At 44.6% G+C, this 18852-nt stretch overlaps 1 protein-coding gene across 1 annotated transcript in view; it reads left to right on the forward strand.

Moving 5' to 3' along the window:
- EEPD1 (endonuclease/exonuclease/phosphatase family domain containing 1) overlaps positions 1-18852 on the forward strand; it is a gene marked incomplete at both ends in the record, with an annotated part of 65407 nt that overhangs the window by 23234 nt on the left and 23321 nt on the right. Inside the window, one exon of the mRNA XM_082014776.1 lies at positions 12504-12555. Coding sequence (XP_081870902.1) covers positions 12504-12555 — 52 coding nt within the window. The remainder of the gene's footprint in view (positions 1-12503; positions 12556-18852) is intronic.

Here is an 18852-nt window from a genome sequence, read left to right on the forward strand (position 1 = left end):
AGACAGATACCTAGGATCTGGTTGGTGGAGGATTCTTCCCTTTACCACACACAGTCCCTAGGAATTTTCTGGGATGCAGTAGAAAAAGTGAATGGTAGCAGGCTGTAGTCTGTTCTGCTCTACGTCTATGTTGCATACTTACTTTCTGAGTGATCTGTCCCTTCTGCTTAGTATAGCTCTGCCGGAAAACTCTGCCAGCAAACAGAGCAGAGGCTGGTTCGAGGACAGCAGTTGGCTGGGAGAGTGCCGACTCAGCCAGTTTTTCCAACTTTGAGAATTGAGGAAGGATTACATTCTCTCCCGGATTAGAGTTGCAGCTATGTGATGCATCCCCTGGAGGTTTAAATCAAAACCTTTCCGTGTTACTCTGATACTCAGAGCAAAGGCTATATGAGGTTGTGGGTTTTGGCTAACCAGAGGCTTAAGCTTCATGTAGCCCCTATCACACTTCAAAGTCATTATTAAGCAAACTGATAGAAAGACTGTCTGTTCTGCTATTTGGGTTAGAGTTATATAAATGGCACTCCAGATGCCCCACAAGCTAAATTCCCTGTTCTAATGCAGTATCATATGATGTTGTAGATGAAGCTAGTAGGATACTTTTGTAATTAGCTCTTGGAAAGGAGGCTTTTAACCTCTGACGCTTACGTGACAGGTGGTTTTCTCATCTGATTTGTGCTTTCTGTGGGCTCTTGCAGTCTGATTATTGTTTTCTGACTACAATATTCTTTGCATTTCTGGTGACCTGAGAGTGTAACATCAGCATAAACAAAATTCTTTATGGCTTGACATCAACTCCACTTGTGAGTAGCCTTACTCAGTTGTCTTCAGTGGCGTTTCTGACAGCTAAAGGCTCGGGGGCATGCAAGGCAGAGGAGTGCCATCTTTACTGGTATGCGAAACTTGGGTTTTCTGCCTCTGCTCCCTCTTTCCTGCTTCTTTTCACAGTTTTGCATTTCTTTACTTCACATTTGTGAACGTGCAACTGACCACAGTTTTAGCAGGATGTATGTATGTTCATAATCCTTCAAAGTTTGGGTACCAAATTGTTCTGTTTTCTGTAAACTTTAAGTGGGCTAGCCAAGTGACAGTTCTGAGGAAGTCTCGTCTACTGCGGACTTTCTTTCATCGTGTGGTATAGATGCCATAAAGAGAATGACGTGGTTGTTGGCAGTGGAGTCTGCCGCCGTTCCTGTTTGTGGTGCAGTAGATGGCTGTGCTGACTGACACGCTCAGCTCTGTTGACGTGCATACTTGATAGCATTAGGCCAGGCCTGCCCCAAAGACTTTTGCCGGCGTAGTAATGCAGGAATGTTACCTTTCCAAACCCTCCTTTCCCCTCCCCACTCCATGGTGACAAGGCCTCAGCCACCTTGGCAAAGTCTTTTCTTCATCCTTTGATGCCTGCCCCTTGCTCTTGCAGGGCACCGCAGCATCAAGGTCTTGTCACCAGCTTCCTGAGCTCCACTCTAGAAACATGGTTGGGCTGGGTTTTAGCCACACAGTGGGAAGTCCTTAAAACATACAGGCTGTCTGCTAATACAGTTTCTGCTTTATTCTTTACCTGTTGTAATGATGCACTTAATTTTATCCTTTCTGTCAAAATGTCTTTGAATTTGTAAGACAACGTAAGCTGCTCGTGAAAGGCGTGGAGAAAAGTACACTTGCCCAAGCGCTGCTCTGGATTTCTGTAGTGGTCCTTCCCTCTTGTTGCACTGCCTCTCCTCAGCGATTTCGTAGCATCTCTCTGAGCAGCCGTTGTGATTATTCTGCTATTTTAATCCCCAGTATTTGGCCTCTTCCACCGTTTAAACAATTCCACTTTGGCATGAAGTCTTCTGCAGAAGATGCTCACCTGAAACACACAATTGCTGTGGTGCTCCACCAGCCTCTTCGAAGTAGGAGCCAACTTTTGAGGGTCAGTCTCTTTGTTAAGAGCATACTGTAAAAGACTTTGAAGTTCTGTATCCGGATTCAGTCAGGAAGCTTCAATACTCCTTGCATAATGCCAGGCTAAATTTTACCAGCACTTAGATGCCACCAGCTGATTGTGGTTCTCCTGCATTTTTCTCAAACTGCAACTTTATTCTTGGGCCTGTATTTAACAAAACAAACTGGCTTCCACTGTATTCCTTTGCAAGGTTTTTAACTGGGCAAACCCATATGTCTGAGAGGAGGATGTGCATGTATGACAAGGTACCATTGCATTAAGTTTCTGAGAATGAATAAGGGGACATGAGGAGCTTTTGCATAAGAGCTTGATAGCATATGTTTCACATACCTGATGGAGAAAGGGGATTCAAACTATTTCAAATTGCATTTTATTGCTTCCCAAGTTCAAGTTTGTTTTGCAGGGACACAGAGGTAAATTCTTCAAGTAGAGTCCCTATTAATCGCTTTGCATCCCAAGCCCCCATAACTCTGTTGGTAGCTTTGTTCTTCATGGCAGAACAATGGTGCGGTGGTGTGCCCTTTCTCAAACATGTCCAGCTGATTTAACTAAGGACTACTCAGTTTTTCCATTGCTGCAGTAGGGCAGGGTTGGGTTGGAGAAGGTGCCATTTCTGGAACTAAGAAGCTCTAGCCCAGCAGGGAATGATTCAGAAAATCTGGAAAAAGAGCCAAATGCCAGAGGCCATTTACACTATAACATAATGCCTATATTTGGAAGCTCTAAGTCACCTTTGACTTTTATGAGCTTCTAAATTTTTGTTTTCAATCTTGGTCTTCTCCTTTGTTGGACAGATTTGAATAATTCAGTAGAAGTTAAATAACTTGCCCATGTCCAGTTTTAATGACTCAGAAGAAATCAATGTTGCCGCAAACACAACACTCTTTGTGAGTCTCTCTCTTCCTGCAGAATTATAAGGAAACATGCATCCTTTCAAAAAATCTAAAAACAATAAATAAAAAAAATTCCTAAGACTGTGAACATTTATACAGAGCATTTTCTCTAATTTCAAAACCACTGGACATAAGGTGAACTGGTTTGAAGGGAGACATTATTACTTTTAGCTAAATATAGTTAGAAATGCAATATGGAAGAAGGGAAACACATTTTTATCATGGTATAAATTAACCTAAAAGCCAACTCCCCCCTTTTTTTAATATTGGCAACTGGTTTTGGTTTGCTGTCTGTCAGAAGGGAGTTGAAACTACTCATGTGTTTTGTGTGAGTAAATATAACAGTCATCAGACTATTCCCCCCCTCCTCCACTTGCAATAGTATTCCTTTATGCTGCCTGAATCATCATGTAGTGAAGCGTTCGGCACAGGAGTAATTGGTGAAGGAGTAGGTGGAAGTGGTGACAGAGATCTCCTGGATTGTCACCCCGAGTTTTGAATGAAATGAATGGAAATGAAGCTGCATTGCCACTGTCTGTACCTGGTCCCCCTTAGTAGATATATGCAGACAAGATTGCTGCATTCAATATAATTTAATACAGGTATTTGATTGGCTTGTTCTTTATTCATTAGGCTAGTACTCTGTAATCGTTATATTACTGGCAGTCTCAGGCCTTCTGTGGTTTTATCGCATGCATTTGGGAGTTTGGGGGTTATTTTCAGCTGCCTAGTCTATTTTAAACTCTCTTTTAAAATAAAAAAAAAATAAGTCAACAAACAATGAGTTGGAACAGATTGATCCTTTTGAGCCATTTGTCTAATTAACCTTTGCCTCTCAGGAGTCAGCTTTGATTCTGTTCAATCAAGTGCAATGCTTCTCAGCCCTTAATAACTAGCATTTCTTCTGAGGACCTTGGAAGTCTTTCATGATGCTTACTTTTCTAACTGCTGCCACTCTTTTGGCATTGCACCAGTTTGCAGAGAGAGAGTTGGTGAAGGATAGGAAAGAAGAATAAGAGGATGGCAGAAGAAAAGGCCACAGGATGGCCTGTAACTTAGCAAACAAAGCGTTTCTAGAAAGTGCATTTAGCTCTGAGCCCTTTGGTCTTTGGTACTCTGCACCCCAAGTTGAGGTGGGGTAGCAAACCTGTACCAACATAAAAATGAATGAGTATTTACGTGCACACACATGCTGCGTGCCCCCAAAAGGATGCTCCATCTGCACTTCCTCTGGTTTAGACGTTTGATGTAATCTTCAGAAAGGGAGACTTCTTGCAGATGGAAATGAGTAGACAATGTCCAGGCTCCTTCCCCCTTACCTGAAAAAGGAAAGAATTAGGCCTGAGACGTGATCCTCTGTGTGGAGGAGGAGGTAAATAGGATGTTTCCCTGCTGTTCTTAATCCTCTCTATGATTGAAACCCCCAGAATTTGCAGAAGTGCTCTGTCGAGCATCAGTGCCTCACAATTCAGGAGACACCTTTTCTGGGTAGATGGACAAGAAAACAAGGGTCTCTCTTTAAAGTTACAGAGAGTCTGGGAGTTTTGAGCAGCTCCTCTCTTAACGTCACTGTGCATGATCTGCTCTGCTTACTGATGTAGGAAATGTCCGTATGCACAGCAGCATGGATTTCTCCCCTTTGGGAAGAGCTTGGAATGGGTGTTCCCAAGGAGAGGAGGTCAAGAAGGCTTCCAAGTCTCATCATATGTGGGCATTCACATGCTTTTGGCTGCTGGTTGTGGTTTGGGTCATTTTGTGAGCATGTCTTACTCCCTTCCAGAGTGCTAGGAAGAATTTTGCTGTTCTTTGCCACCTCCCTCTTTGTTTTTGCACTCATGCATTGGGAATACACAGAGCCCAGGGTTCATGAATTGTCGCTCTGTTCCTGATACAGCTGTGCTGAAACCACAGCATCAGCTGAACTTAAATCGGACTCTCAATGCAAAATTTGTAGGTCCTGCAAAATGGTGGCTTTGCCGCGGATGTAGGAAAGAGAATAGCAAGGAGAGAACTGTGTGCGAGAGAGGATTGAGAGAGCATCCCTGGACCCAGGGAACCGCTGAAATGGGAAAAGGAAGGAGTGAACTATTTCAGTTGCCTCCTGCCTGTTAGCTTGGGCAATGCTGCTGCTTCCCCGCTTCAGCTCTCAGTAGTAACCATCCATAATTCATGTTTTCCCTCTTTTAGTTCCATTACAGTTTCCTTTCTCCCCATGACCAATACTCCAATCGCTCACATAATGTAATAGGATCTGTGAGTGCAAACGTCTGGGGAACAGTGTTTGTCTGGCCTGTGCTACGCCGCCAATTCGCTCGATGGATTCCAACTTCTCAGCTCCTTCCATTTATTCCTGGTTTCCTTCCCAGCTGCAGAGCCTTCAGCTGCTTTTTGGCTTCAAACCGTTCTGCAGGCAAAACGATGGTGGCTAGGTGTCAAAGAACAGCTGCTTTCATCTGAACTAGGAAATGGCCAAAAAATAGCCCTAAACAAATTTACATATATATGTATACAAAATGTTTATATATAAAATTAATAATAGCTGCTTAATATACAGTATAAGTATATAGAATGTATTTATATAAATACATACTATGCTGTAATATAGATATATGTAAAGTAAATATAGTTTTTTTTTTTTTTTAAAGGAAATGCAGCTCCCTGGTTTTATCCTAATCTCTGCTTACTGTAGATATATTTTTCCTGAGAAACTACCAACACATTTTGTTGTGTCATTAGCTGGCAGCTAGTCCCAAAGCAATATGGTATGGTATTCCCATCCAAGCCCATCAGCTTACTTCATCAGCTCTCTGGTGGCTTCCAGCAGCTGTTAAGACGTGGCAGCGGACACAATTTTTCCTTCCATTTAAGGAGTGATTGAGAAGACGCAGATGCTTTTAGTGGAAAAGGAGAAAACGATTTTATTTTCTTGTCAGACTTTGTAGGGGTAGTCGGAGGAAGCTTAGGAGGCTGAAAGTCATTAAGCATGCTTTTTTTTTTTCTCTCTTCTGTCTGCTTTTGTTTTCACTGGGGTTTGAGTGGACAGGGGAAAGTCAACTTTGTAAATGGGATATGCCAGCAAAAATGAGATGTTTTTTCACAGTGCACATTGAGGAACATCTTAAAGGTTACCCCTTCACTGTAGAAGCACCCCATTTATGTCACCGGTTGGTGTGGGCAGCCCCAAGGGTGGGCAGCACGGATTTCTCTGCAGCCCCCCGGGGCTGGAACTCGAGTCAGTGCTCAAGAGACTTGCTCCTTGGTCATCTCACCGTGTTAAGTGTAATCCATCGTGCTGTGGGTGGGAGCCCGCCGTTCTTTCACCTACCTGCCTTTGCGCGAGGGAATCGTCACCGGGGAGGGCAGAGTCAAGAAACCAAGCCTTGGGTCTCATTAGACATTAGCAGCAAGGGACACCTCCAAATACATCAGCAGCAGCTTTATATTTAAAACAAACAACCAAAGGAAAAAAGCCCTCAAACCCATGAAAAGCCTCACCCTAAGTACCCCCGCCATTTGCTTAAGTGTATGGCATGTTTTTTTTTGGGTTTTTTTTTCCCCTATTTGTCACTGTTTGACCATCTCTCCCCAGCCCCCATGGACTTCCCGAAGCAGCACGTGCTTGGTGCCTAAGCTTCTGCCTGCGCTTGAAACAATTAGAAAACAGTTAATCACAGCCCTTAATGTCAGACTCGCGACAGCTGGCTGCAGCGGGGACGCACCACAGCCCTCGTGGTGAATGTGTACCCACGACGGCCGCTTCCCCATCCTCATCGTTACTCACCCTGTCATCTGGCAAATGCCAAAGTGAAAATTGGGGCTGCAGGCTGCGGTGTGAATGGTGATGAAATGGAGCGTGCCCTTGCGGCAGGGGAGCTGGGGACTGAGGTCAGGTGCGGGGAGCGTGGGCGGATGATGGGGAGTGCTCCCTCCCAGGTACCAAGGGTCCTTAGCACAGCTCGGCTGCGTTTTGGGGCTCTTTTTTCTTCCAACTCTCATGTTTCATGCCCATCTTGTAGAGCAGAACTGATTTATGAGCGAGGTCAGTTTGTGTAGATATGCAAATACAATTTTAGCGTACAGATTTGATGACCCAAGGGGTCTTGTCCTCTTCTTTTGTGTTAGTTAACCCCAATGTGAGTTGGGGGCACTTCTGTCACGTGCATCCATGCTCTAGTCTTGGATATGTAAGTCCATAAAACTTCACCATAGGCCATAACATGGCTATGGGATCTTATCTCAAGAACAAAGGGGAAAAGTGGATGGACCGAAAGGGAGGGAAGAGGGAATGATTTAATGACGCCCAAAATAATGGTTTGGGGTTGAGTGGGCTTTGCACAGGTTATTTATAATCATGTCTGCGAGTCTAGCTGAAGCGTGATTTGGTACAGCTGTGTGCTGAAGAAGGATTCAGAAAATTAAGACGAGTCAAATGGCGTTTCTTCATCCTGTTAACTTCAGTCAGGCTTATGCATTGACTAATAGAAAGCACAAGGCTTTCAGAAAAACCCAGGCCCCAAACAAAGATGTATAAGCTTGCGAAGCAAATTGAGACCGATCCTCAGTTCACATTGCTGCCGGGTGACAAACCTGGATCGGTGAAGACTGACTACGAGCCACGTGCCGTACCGACCCGCAGGTAGGAGACAGGCAGCGCTGGGCTGTTGGTCTCTTCTCCCAAGTAACTTAGCGATAGGACAAGAGGAAATGGCCTCAAGTTGCACCAGGGGAGGTTTAGACTCAATATTAGGAAAAATTTCTTTACAGAGAGAGTGGTCAAGTACTGGAACAGGCTGCCCAGGGTGGTGTGGAGTCACCATCACTGGAGGTGTTCAAAAAACATGTAGATGTGGCACTTTGGGACATGGTTTAGTGGGCATGGTGGTGTTGGGTTGATGGTTGGACTTGATGATCTTAAAGGTCTTTTCCAACCTTAATGATTCTGTGATCCTTGTGGCTGCCTGGGGAGTGCTGCTCTTCCGGGCTGAGGAGGGAGGAAGGCTGCTGCTGGGAAAGAGACGCAAGAGCGGTGCTAAATCCGGCTGTGCTGGCATGCCCGGAGACCCACCACGCACCAGCTGCTTGCTGGCCAAGAAGGCATGGAGAGCTGAGGCGCAGGCGCTGGGAGTGCCAGAGTCCCGCTGGGGTCTTGCCGCTCCACCTTCGCAGCCGCCCTGCACCACAGCACCTGGCCCCATCCAAGGACGCCATTCTGCGGCCAAGCGTTTGCTTGGACACTTCGCTGACTCTGGTCACCAAACCTAACGTTTCACGCTTTCCTCCTCTTTCCTTTTTTCCCCAAAGTTACCAGGTTCCACACTGAAGGGGAGCCTCAGCTCCGCAGACGCAGGTCGCTGTGCTTGTTGGTGCAGGGCTCTGCTCTGGAGACCTTCCCCCTTGATGGCAGCAGCCAGGTGACATGCATCCACAGCGGCTGCAAGTCCAGAGATGCACAAGGGTGGTCCAGAAACTGGCTGTCATCCTAAATCCTCTCTGCCCCTATCCTAGAGCACCCTTCAAGCTGTTTTTTGGGGCAACAGCTTCTCTTTCTCCGGTGAAAAACCTCAGGTGCGTTCTGCGCGGATGGATCTTGGCTCTGCTTTGTGCAGCAGCTTCTGTCTGTCCTGTCTGCCTTGCTGCAGAGCCGTAGGTTCGGTCTGCGGGCAGGTGACCGGCAGTAGTTTTTAGGAAGGCCCTGACATCCCCTGTGGCACGGGCAGATGGGATTTTGTGAGCAACACGGACTCAATCTGGGAAGTGAAGCTCAGTGCGAATGAAACGCGACGACGGCTCGTGGTGAATAGGAATGCACCCACCAGCAAGGCACCCATCGGCAAGTTTGCAGTATTGCAAAAGGTTGCTAAAAAGGCTTAAATTAGTCCTGGGTGCCTGGGATTAGAGACAGGAACCCAATGCTACACGTTTTTAAGTGAGACTACTTTGAGGAAAGGATGTCAATGCTACCCTGAGGAGTAGAAATGTGCTGCAACTGTAGACATTCACTCAGCGCCGTGACTCATCTTCTGGAAACCAAAAGGAATTCCCTTAGAGGAGAACGCCGTGCGTCACCCATGGCCAAAAAAAGAGGGAGTCATGTGTTTTCTTGACAGCACATCATGTTTGCATATTTTTACTGCTGGAGGGGAGTCCTTCATCCTGATAGCTGCATGTTTTCAAGTATTTTGAGTGTGCCTGGGGTGCCAGGATATTAATTTCAATAGCTTTGTTTAAATAGAACATGTATGTAATTGAGTCAGTAAGTATTTTTAATAGGGTTTCAGATACAAGCGGGGACATTTTCTTGAAGTCAGTATAGTTACTTACGTTACAGGTTTCTTACCAGGGTGCTTTAAAGCTGGTAAATTGGAGCTTCAGTAACCAAAACGTTTCTTCGGGAAATACATTTTTCTACAACTTTATTCATGAGTTAGTGTTCCCATACCGAAGGTGGGGATGAAAAAGGGTTTATAACATGGTATATAAAAGAAAGTACATTAAGCGTTGTATTGTAGACAGCAAGACTTGGGGCTTCAGCATTGGCTTTTGGTAACTCTCTCTGCATTTCTGCTTTATTAGAGGTTTTTTCCCCCTCTTTCTCTTAGTGACTGAGTAGCTATATTCCCATCCTCTCGGAAATCCTTGGTGAACATAAGCTACAAACAGCATACATAGTTAGGAGATGTTTTTAGTGTTTGTAGGATTGTTGATGTAGTGCCTAAATAAACAGCCTGATTTTTTTTTTTTTTTTCCAAAGCATCAAACCCCTCCAAAGCAGCAGCCTTGAAAGAAGCTGCATTTCCAGGCTGATACTGCTTAAAGTAGCATGTACAAATGTTACTTGGAATTGCTGGAAGAAACAGCAGTAAATAACTGGCTATCAAGAGCAATTTTCCAGGTAGTGGACTGTAATGCAACAGGCAGAGACAGTATCCATGGTGGTGCTTCAAGGAAAGAAGTGTCTTGCAGCTGGTTGTATGAAGGCTGATATTTGCATTTGCTGATTCCTTCTGACCCAGAAAAAATACCTGGTGTCACCTGAGGAGAAAAAAGTAAAGTACTGGGCAAACATTGATCTCTCTAAATTTATAACAGTAGAGGGAAGTCTTTTTCTCACCAAGAGTCAAACCAGTGTTGTTGCAAGTCATGTAACAACATGAAATTCAGATTTTCTCCTGGCCCTGCATATGCAGTATCTCTATAGGACGTAAAGGTTTTGTATGGGTTCCTCACCTCTGAACAGAAGTACAGCATTCCTGTAAATATGAGATAAGTAAAAAGATTCCTGCTCCTCCTTTATTACTTGCTTCTGTGTAACTCGGTATACTTTGTTTTAAATAAAAGCATACCAGTGGAAGGAGTTCTTGTGGGGCTTTACTGGTGTAAATGGGACAGAGGGTAGGTTTGTACAGTAAGATGATCTCTAATGAAAACAGTACTTGCATTTGGGACAGCCTACATCTTTCTTCTGCAGCTATTGAGGGTCAGATAATTCACAATTAATGTTCTAGAAATAAATCTGTCAGCTGGTAGAAGCATCAGCAGCCTTGATTGATAAATGCTACCTTTTGATGATTAAGTCATCGAAAAATCTCTGGCTTCAAAAGGAAAAAGACAAAAGTAATTTGCATAACAAAACCCACATTGTTGTGCAGCTTGCAGCAGAGAATGGCGAAATGTTAGGTTTTACTATATATACATGAACTTGAAGCCATCTTTGCAGAACCCCAGCTGGCTGTGAGCATCCAGGATGCCTCCACATGTGTGTTAGACTACCTCCCTCTTGTCTGTCCTGTGTTTCTCCAAAGTGTACTACAACAGGGGCAAGTCATCCAAAACTAAGAGGCGAGCCCAAAATTCAGAGACAGGCCTGGATTGTGGCTGCGTTGCTACTGCCTATGTTAATCTGGAAGACTTCATTCTCCAAGATGCATCAGCCTAGGCTTCTTCTGAAGTTCAGGGTTGCACACAACATTGGGGTGTTTTTAAATGGAGGTGCTGCCTTTGCTTGGTGGCCATCCTGTTTTTATTTTGCTTTCTGGCTCAATTACAAGCAAAATGATGTTAAAAAGTACCTTGTATTGGCTTTGTACTTTCCCTAAGTACCTTCCAGTTCAGCTGAATGCTTGTGTGCAGCCTTTGTGTGCGTTCACCAAACAGTAACAGAAAATCATGTGCCCCCTGCTACTGTAGTGGTTGGGCTTTAATGGAATACCTTTTTTTTAATCCCTGATTATCCTGCTGTTTTCTGAACCATCTCTACCCTCTCTGTCTTAGTAATAATAGCCTCGACAGACTGGAAATGTATGGTCTGGGGCTATTTTATAATTCATTGAATGCAGACTTTTAATGATGCTTTGAAGACATCTGAAAACTAGAAGTACATTAAAGTGAAAGGACATTCGTGTTTAGGAGTTAGGCTATGAATATTTCTAAAGCATTGTAACACGGTAGAAGGACAGGAATCAAGCTATGTTTTGCCAGCTGCTGTTACAGGATGGACATGCATAATTAATGTACAAGATGTCGGTGGACATTCAGGAATTATGCAACATTGCTCTGAGGTTTTGAAAGGCTAATAAAACTTCTTGTAAGTACATGGAAAACTATATCCTTTGGCAGACTTCTGTGTCGACTATTCGCCCAGTCTTGAATATAAGCTTTTAACGATAGTCTGTTTGCTGTGTCTTTCTAGAGTCGTGAGAGTCATTTAAACAATATTTATATGCATCATTTTATTCTTCCACTGCCACACAAATGTTTTTATATCTCTGGGCAAAGGAGGTTATCTTCTGGAGTCCAAGGATAATACATTGAGTGGTTTTACGACTGGATAAGGAAGGTGAGCAGTCGGAGTTGCACTACTAGTCTAGTCCATGGGTGAAAAGCTTGCCAGCTTTCTGCAAGCCTGACTTGGGGCAGCGTAGCATGACAGCAGCTTCTTCCCTTATGGGAGGACATAGGGGATGATAGACAGGCAGGTTGGACTGCTCTGGGGAAGTGAGGTTCCTCTCTCCTTTCGTTGATCATAGAATCATTGAATCATTAAGGTTGGAGAAGACCTCTAAGATCATCAAGTCCAACCATCAACACAACACCCACCATGCCCACTAAACCATATCCCGAAGTGCCACTGATCGTATAGTGAACCTAAACAGTCATGCATGTTTGCCTCCTACCTCCCTCAAATTTCTTGAGCTGGGTTGTCTTAATTATTGTACCTCATATATAATATTGTAAATCCCTGTGAATGACTGTTGTGGGACTCAGTACTGTTGATGCTGAAGAACAAAGTTGACTAAAAACAATAGAAATGTTTAGAGTCATTCTCTCTGTTTGTCGTTCAGAAGATCCTTCAGTGCTAATTTAGGGTATTAAAAATGTAATGATTAATGCAGTTTTTCTGCAAGGTAAATTCAAATACGCTTGTAAGTCACAAACCAGAAAATCTGTTTGGGACTGCTAAATCAAAGCAGAGTTGCACTGGTTCTCTCTTGCTTTAGTTTATTATATCCTGAGTACTTTTTCTAGCCGTACCTTGACAGATTTTTTTTGTGAAGTAAGAAGATACAAAGAGAGCTTCAGTTCTGCTCTTACTTGTGTTTCTGTAATGCTTGCAATGGAGTGATTCATTCTTTTTTTTCCTCTTTGTTTTTTTCTTACAGTATCAAGCTTTTGGCTGTGCAGGAGCTGGTTGATAGAGAAGCACTGGAAAAGGTATTTAAAAATATATCTAATACAACTGTCATAATACATTTAAGCTCTTAAAGCCCTCTGTGTTAGTAGAGCTTCCTAATTTTATGGAGCATAAACCAGGAAATCTTTCTAGCTACACAGTACATGAAGTCAGAGGGGTGATGTTTTGTCCAAGCTGACTGCCTGCTCTGGTGTCTTCTGATTTTACAATGAGCTTGCAGTAAACAATGCCTCTAGTCTGCCTGTATTAGCTTTCCTGAAATTAGTCTTTGCTAACAGCTAGGGTAAGTAGATGATTTGAACCGACAATGATGAATGTTTGAAGCAGAAAGAGCGTCTGAGGGGCCCCTTTTGAGCATCCAGCTCAGGAGAGTGGCAGGAGGTGCCTTGGAAGAAACACAGTTTAATTTAGGAATGAAAGGATCAAAGCAGCTAGCTACTCAACAGCAGCCCTAACACCACCAGCTGAGTATGTGGTGCATGTTAGCCCAAGCTCTTCTCCTGTCTGCCTTGCGCAGGGATAGGCCTGCCTTTAAGCCTGGCCTTCCAGGGAGCTGAGGGATGTGCCGTCCATTGACCGTCCCAGGGATGGTGGGGCTTGCAAACAGCCTGCGCTCAGCTGTGTTGGGGGCAGAGAGGAGGAGCTGTGCGGAGCCGATGGCTTTCTGAGTCCAAGCAGTGTGGTCCTCTTCAGGGGGTGCATCCCCTCGTCCAGTGCCTAAGACCTCCCGTTGGCTTAGCCAAGGTGCTGGTGCCTCAGGAGCCTGAGATCCCACCTCTGGAGCTACAGCAAAACCAGTAGCCACAAAAGGCTGGAGGGTTTGTAAATAATAAAACCTGGTGTTGCCCTTCAGCCAAGGGTATTGCAAACGCAGCAGTACCCTATAGATCATTTCCTTCTGCCTGAAGAACCAAATGTTGTATTTCTTATTGTTTTATGATGGTTTTGCTGGCCTGGAGGGTAGGACTGGACTCCCAGTGCCTACGCTGGGACTGGTGGGTTCCCTTCACTTTCTGCACCAGCTCTTTCATCTAGAAGACCAAGGAGCCAGCTGGGAGGCAGCATAGAAATACGAGAGACTTGGTAGGATCCAAAGAAAATGACTAGATTCCGAGCCCTGCTGGGAAAACTGCTGCCTTAGGGCAGGCATTGAGCTGCTGCTGACCCAAGCGCCCCCTCTGTACCTATGAGTGACCTGGCAAGGCTTGGCAAGGAAGGAGGAGACCTTCTCCTGCCTTGAGCGTATCCTGTCTGTGTGAAGGAGAAGGTCCTGCAGCACTGTGTTAAAGCCAGACAGCCATGGCTACGTCTGCTGGGTACTCTAGAAATACTGGGGGAAGTTAAATCCAGCAGCAGCGGGTGCTTCAGTCTTGTGCTTTGCCGCTGACTGGAGATGAGTTTCACAGGGGTCCTATGTACAACCCAGTTAATTCAAGAAGGGCATCTCTTCGTTGGCTTTGGTGAACTCAGATTTTGATACGAAGACATGGATTTTGTTAAAAGGCAGCGACAGAGGACTAGGCAGGTGATACTGTAGTTTTTTTGCATGAGAAGAAGACACTGTCCTCAATCATTCATTGTGCAAAACAGGTAAATATTCACAAATTGTTGTCATTTGCAGCAGTCGGCTTCTCTGGCACCTCACACGCTGTACGCTTCTCACCTTTCTGTCGGGCCTGCACCTCCCTTTGGCCCAACGCCTCCTAAAACACTGCGTGGCGAGGGCGAGTGACCTGAGCCTGGTGGGAATGGCCGTTTGAGACATTGTCTGGAGCTCTGCAGGAAGCTCTTCAGAAAGGCTCAGCCTCAGGAAAATGACCTTTCTAAATTGAGCTTTTTGAATATTTGATACCTGCTTTCATACAATGCCAAGCTTAAAGAATTTAAAAGGCCAGTTTAGCCCTCTGGAAAATAACAGGGTGGAATTATATAAGTTCAAAGAAATTTGCTGTCTTTATTTTTTTAAATACAGGAGGGGAAAAAAAAGTAGACTAGAACAAAATCCCTTGTCCTGCCTGCTTGTAGAGTCAGGTTTTGAGAACACATGCTGAGTTTTGTATTCATAAGTCTTTATTTATCTGCATTATATTGCAGGAATGCAGAAGATTATTAAATGATAATATTTTAATATTCATTGCACGATTTATTTTTCTGGTTTTTGAAGGGAATTTTTCTTTAAGATAGCTATGGACATGATAACCTAAAAGTGTTTTTCCTATAGGGCACCTTCTAGTGTGTCATACCTGGTTTTGAACTTCTGTGACCTTATTATTTCTAAAATTCGGTGGTCAGCTTTGGAAGTGTTGTTATATATTTTTGATACTTGCATGGAAACCCAGAGTGAGTAGAAGCACGCTGGTGAACAGCAGTACCCCTGAGAAGACTTAGGGGCACACACCTTGTGTCCGTGCTGCAGGCTAGCACCCTTAAATCAAATCACATTGAAGTTAAGCGCATGTGTAGCGAGTCTCTTGAGAACCAGGGCCTTGAGACAGTACCAGAAAATTATCTGGCACTGCAAAACACAGTTTATCGTAGCCTTTTTGAAACGGGATGACGGTCTGGGAGGCGAGGCACATGAAGGAGCAGGCTGGGAGAACCTACCTGAACCGTTAGGGTCTTGAGAAGATGGCAGCCCCCTGCTGATATGTCACGGAACGCTTTGCCCTCGTGTAGTGGAGCACTGCTGTGATTCAAAAGCTGCATGTCAGGTATTTACTGATTGCTTACGGCAAAAAGGTTTAATGCTGTTCTGACTATCTTAGATACTTTATGGTCTTTAAATGTTTTTCCCACCTTGCCCATTGAAAATAAATTGATCATACTGTGAGAACCTTTGTGTCATGCAAAGACTCTATTTGAATGTTTTGGCAAATTTGGCCAAAATGACCCTCCAAGCCAAAGATCTGCCACACTTGGCTGCGTTTATGCCTGGGGTTGCTGAGACAGAAGAGATGATTGGCTGGGTTTAATTACAGCTGGTCCTGACCAGGACATGCTTGTCTGACCCTTGAATGCTGCTCATCAGCTGGTTTGTTTCTCTGGGGTGCCACGGGCACCTGTAAGCACTGCAGAAGGGGGGTGCTGCTTGTGGAGCTGGACCCCAGCACCATGCTTGCTGTCATTAAGAGGAAGGGGAGAATAATAATTTATCTCAGTGAAACAGGACCAGGTCATGTAAGAAGAACAAGAGCCTTTACCTGGAGAAAATTCTGGGTCAGAGATGGGCTTGTTTGCGTTAGTTTTGGCCGTAGCCCGTCAGACCTGTTCCAGCACGTATTCCACGTGAGCGGTCTCACTGGCAGCTTAAAACTAAGTGCATGCTTACCTGCATTTTGTCTTACCTTGAACCTTCAGGTAGGTCTGTTTGCTTCCCCCTGCCTCCTCGCTGAGCTTGCCCCAGCTGCTGTGGGATTGCGTTGCTGGCATGCCCTTTGCTTCAGAGGTGCTGCTGCCATTGGGACAGGAACGAATTCGGCCGGTGAGTTGCCAAGGGAGGGCTTGCGGTCATGACAGCCTTGTCCCCGCAAGGGTTCAAGGCCTCTCAGGCTTTAGAAAGAAGTATCTCAGGCTTTAGAAAGAAGTATCTCAGGCATGCAGGTTTGTTGGCGCTGTGTCCTGTATGAAGCACTTCTTCCTCTTCCAGAAGCACAACTCTGGGAGAGATCCTCAGGGACACTCTTTCCCCAATGTGTTTTTGAATATTTTACTTGGTCTAATTTTGGGAAGTCCTTAATTGCAGATGAAGAACTCTACTTGGCAAGTGTTAATTGTATTTATTTGGGGAAGGGGAAAAAATAATTCTCCTGAGGAACATGCTGTTTTTATAGTTTAAAAATAAATCTGTTTAAGTAGTTAGCAGATTGAACTGCCTAGCCAGGTGACATTTCACATTGGTTGCTGTTTTAGCATTTAAATCCGTAGTCCTTTTCCATAGGCAACAAGTATGCCAAAACAATTGTTCTCATTGGTGCTTGATGCCGGTAGGATGTGCAGGAAGAGTCATCCATATTGTAAGAAAAATAAAAATACTCTCTGCGTTCTGTCAGATGTTCCCCCCTGTGCCTTTCAGGTGTTAACATGGGCTCTTGAACTCATTTCTCCTTCAGAGGTAGGTTATTGAGGAAAGTTAAATAATCTGTACAACAACATTATATTTAGTAACCCCCTGACAGCTTTTTATAAGGTAAGCCTGCTTTGGGAACAAGCAGCAGTAACCCATTGGTTTCCTATTCGTATATTAATAAGCAGGTGCATGTGCTGTTACTGGGGATGAGAAAGGACTGTCCACTTGACTCCGAAGACAGAGCAGTTTGTTGGCTTCTCATCTAGGAAAGGCAAGTCGCATAACTCTGATTCAGCAGTTTGTGAAAGTGTGGAGTTCATCTGCAAAGTGATGCTTGTTCTGCTTGAAGTTGGAAGTGATCTTGCCTAGGCTGGCATGAGAGGTATGCTGGGTGGGCTGAAGCACTGTAGGAATTAGAGTGAGAGTTGTGATTTTGTTCAGGGATGGTGTTCTTGAAGTTGATAACTTGCACCTTGAAAATCAGGATAAGTAACATAAGTTTCACTATCAAGGTCTGTCTGTGCCAGTGGTGGCAAATTTATGCACTGTGAGCTACATCCAAGATGTCAGTGAGAGGAGAGTGAGAAGAACAAAGTAATTATCAGTAGGCTTACATTGTCTTTGTGGGAATTTTCACCTTCACCAGAGTAAGTTTTGGAGGTCACAAATCAAAAGGGATTGAAAGCCTTTCACCTGGTGTTCAGAAGTAGAGGTCCTGTAGCTGTGAAGCACAGGATACATTAGCTAGGCACCAGGAGAGGCAACAACGTAGCTTCTAGCTGTCTTAGTACAGGAAGGCCTCTCTTCTGTCTGCTGGCCAAACATTACGTGGTCATCCACTGGGCATTTCTGCTGGTGCGGACGTGAAGGGTTGGGATGATAGGATAAGAAAGCTCTGATCAGCCTTCTCCTCCAGACAGAATTCTGCCCCACACACACCCCATATGAAGAGCTACTTCTCTTGCCTCGAAGGGAACATCTTTACCCTGTTGAATAAAACGGGAAGCTTAGCACTGTAAGCAAGCAACCCCTAGGATCTGTGCTCATTTTTTAACTACTTCTACCTCCCTCAGCAGCACAGCTGGAGTTGTCTCCCTTGATGTGGAATCTGTTTCCTGGGATTCCTCACTCGTAGGAAAGACCAGATGTCTGTATTTGGGAGATCTTTGCCAGATTCAACCCCTGCCCATCATACAGAATTTTCATACTGCGCCTAAGGAATCAATGCGCCACAACGAGGGTGACGCTGAGGAGATGGCATTATTTTAGTAAAAGAAAATTAACCTGCCTGTCATCGATCAGAAGCAGCTTTTGTCTGCGGGGAAATGCAATGACTAATGTTGCCCACTTTTACAGGGTAGGACCAGGAGATGAGGACAAAAGGGAGTGCTTGTTTCTTTCTAGTGGCATCGCTCTAATAGTGCAATTTCAGCTACAGTCAAAAACAGGTTTGTAAAATGCTGAGCTGTGCTGTGTGTTCCCTGCTGTAGCCTTCTCCTTTCTACACAGAGTGCAGAGAATTTTAACTAGAAATTTGCTTTTGTTTTCTTGATCCAGTGTACTGTTTCCTCCAGATATTATCTGAACATAAAAAGTATGACGTCAATTGAGGTTCCAGAATTTCCAGTATGAAATGCATCTGCTGGAGGTTTTTATTTATCTTTTGTCTGCTTTTGAGCAGATTGAGCCAGATCGGTGTTTAATCATGATTAAGCCCATTGTAATCTCTGTTCTTTATAAAATCCCTCTCGGAGCAGAGCAGGTTGTTTATTTGTGAAAGGTTATCCCTAGGAGCTTGTCAGCATTTGGAAGAGAGGTGCTGTTTTCCATTTGCAGGGGAAAGCACAGGCACATTGCTTCTTGCTTGCGTGGATATAAATATGTTTGTGTGTGCATTTATTAGGGCAGTTGAAAGCAAGCTGTAATAATGCCTTGACATGGAGCAGCTGGGCACCCGAGGCCGTTTGTCTGGCCCATCACGGTTTCCTCGGTATAAGCACCAAGTGGCTGGTCATGCAGTCAATACTGCCCTTGCAGGCAAACATCATTCCCTGTGTATCAGCTGCCACTGGCATGGGAGCTGCCATCAATGTCTCCTGAAGGAAGAGCAGGGAAGGGCTGTTGACACCCCCCTTGCAGGGTGAGGGTCTACCATTGCTATCTGAGTGCTGCACCTACTGAGGTTGGACCACCTGGAATGTATCTGTTGCCTGTGTAGCCAAAATATCCTGCACTGTTGCTGCTGTTCAGT

This window comes from Phaethon aethereus, assembly GCF_964289735.1.
Source record: "Phaethon aethereus genome assembly, chromosome: 2".
Classification (NCBI taxonomy): Eukaryota; Metazoa; Chordata; class Aves; order Phaethontiformes; family Phaethontidae; genus Phaethon; species Phaethon aethereus.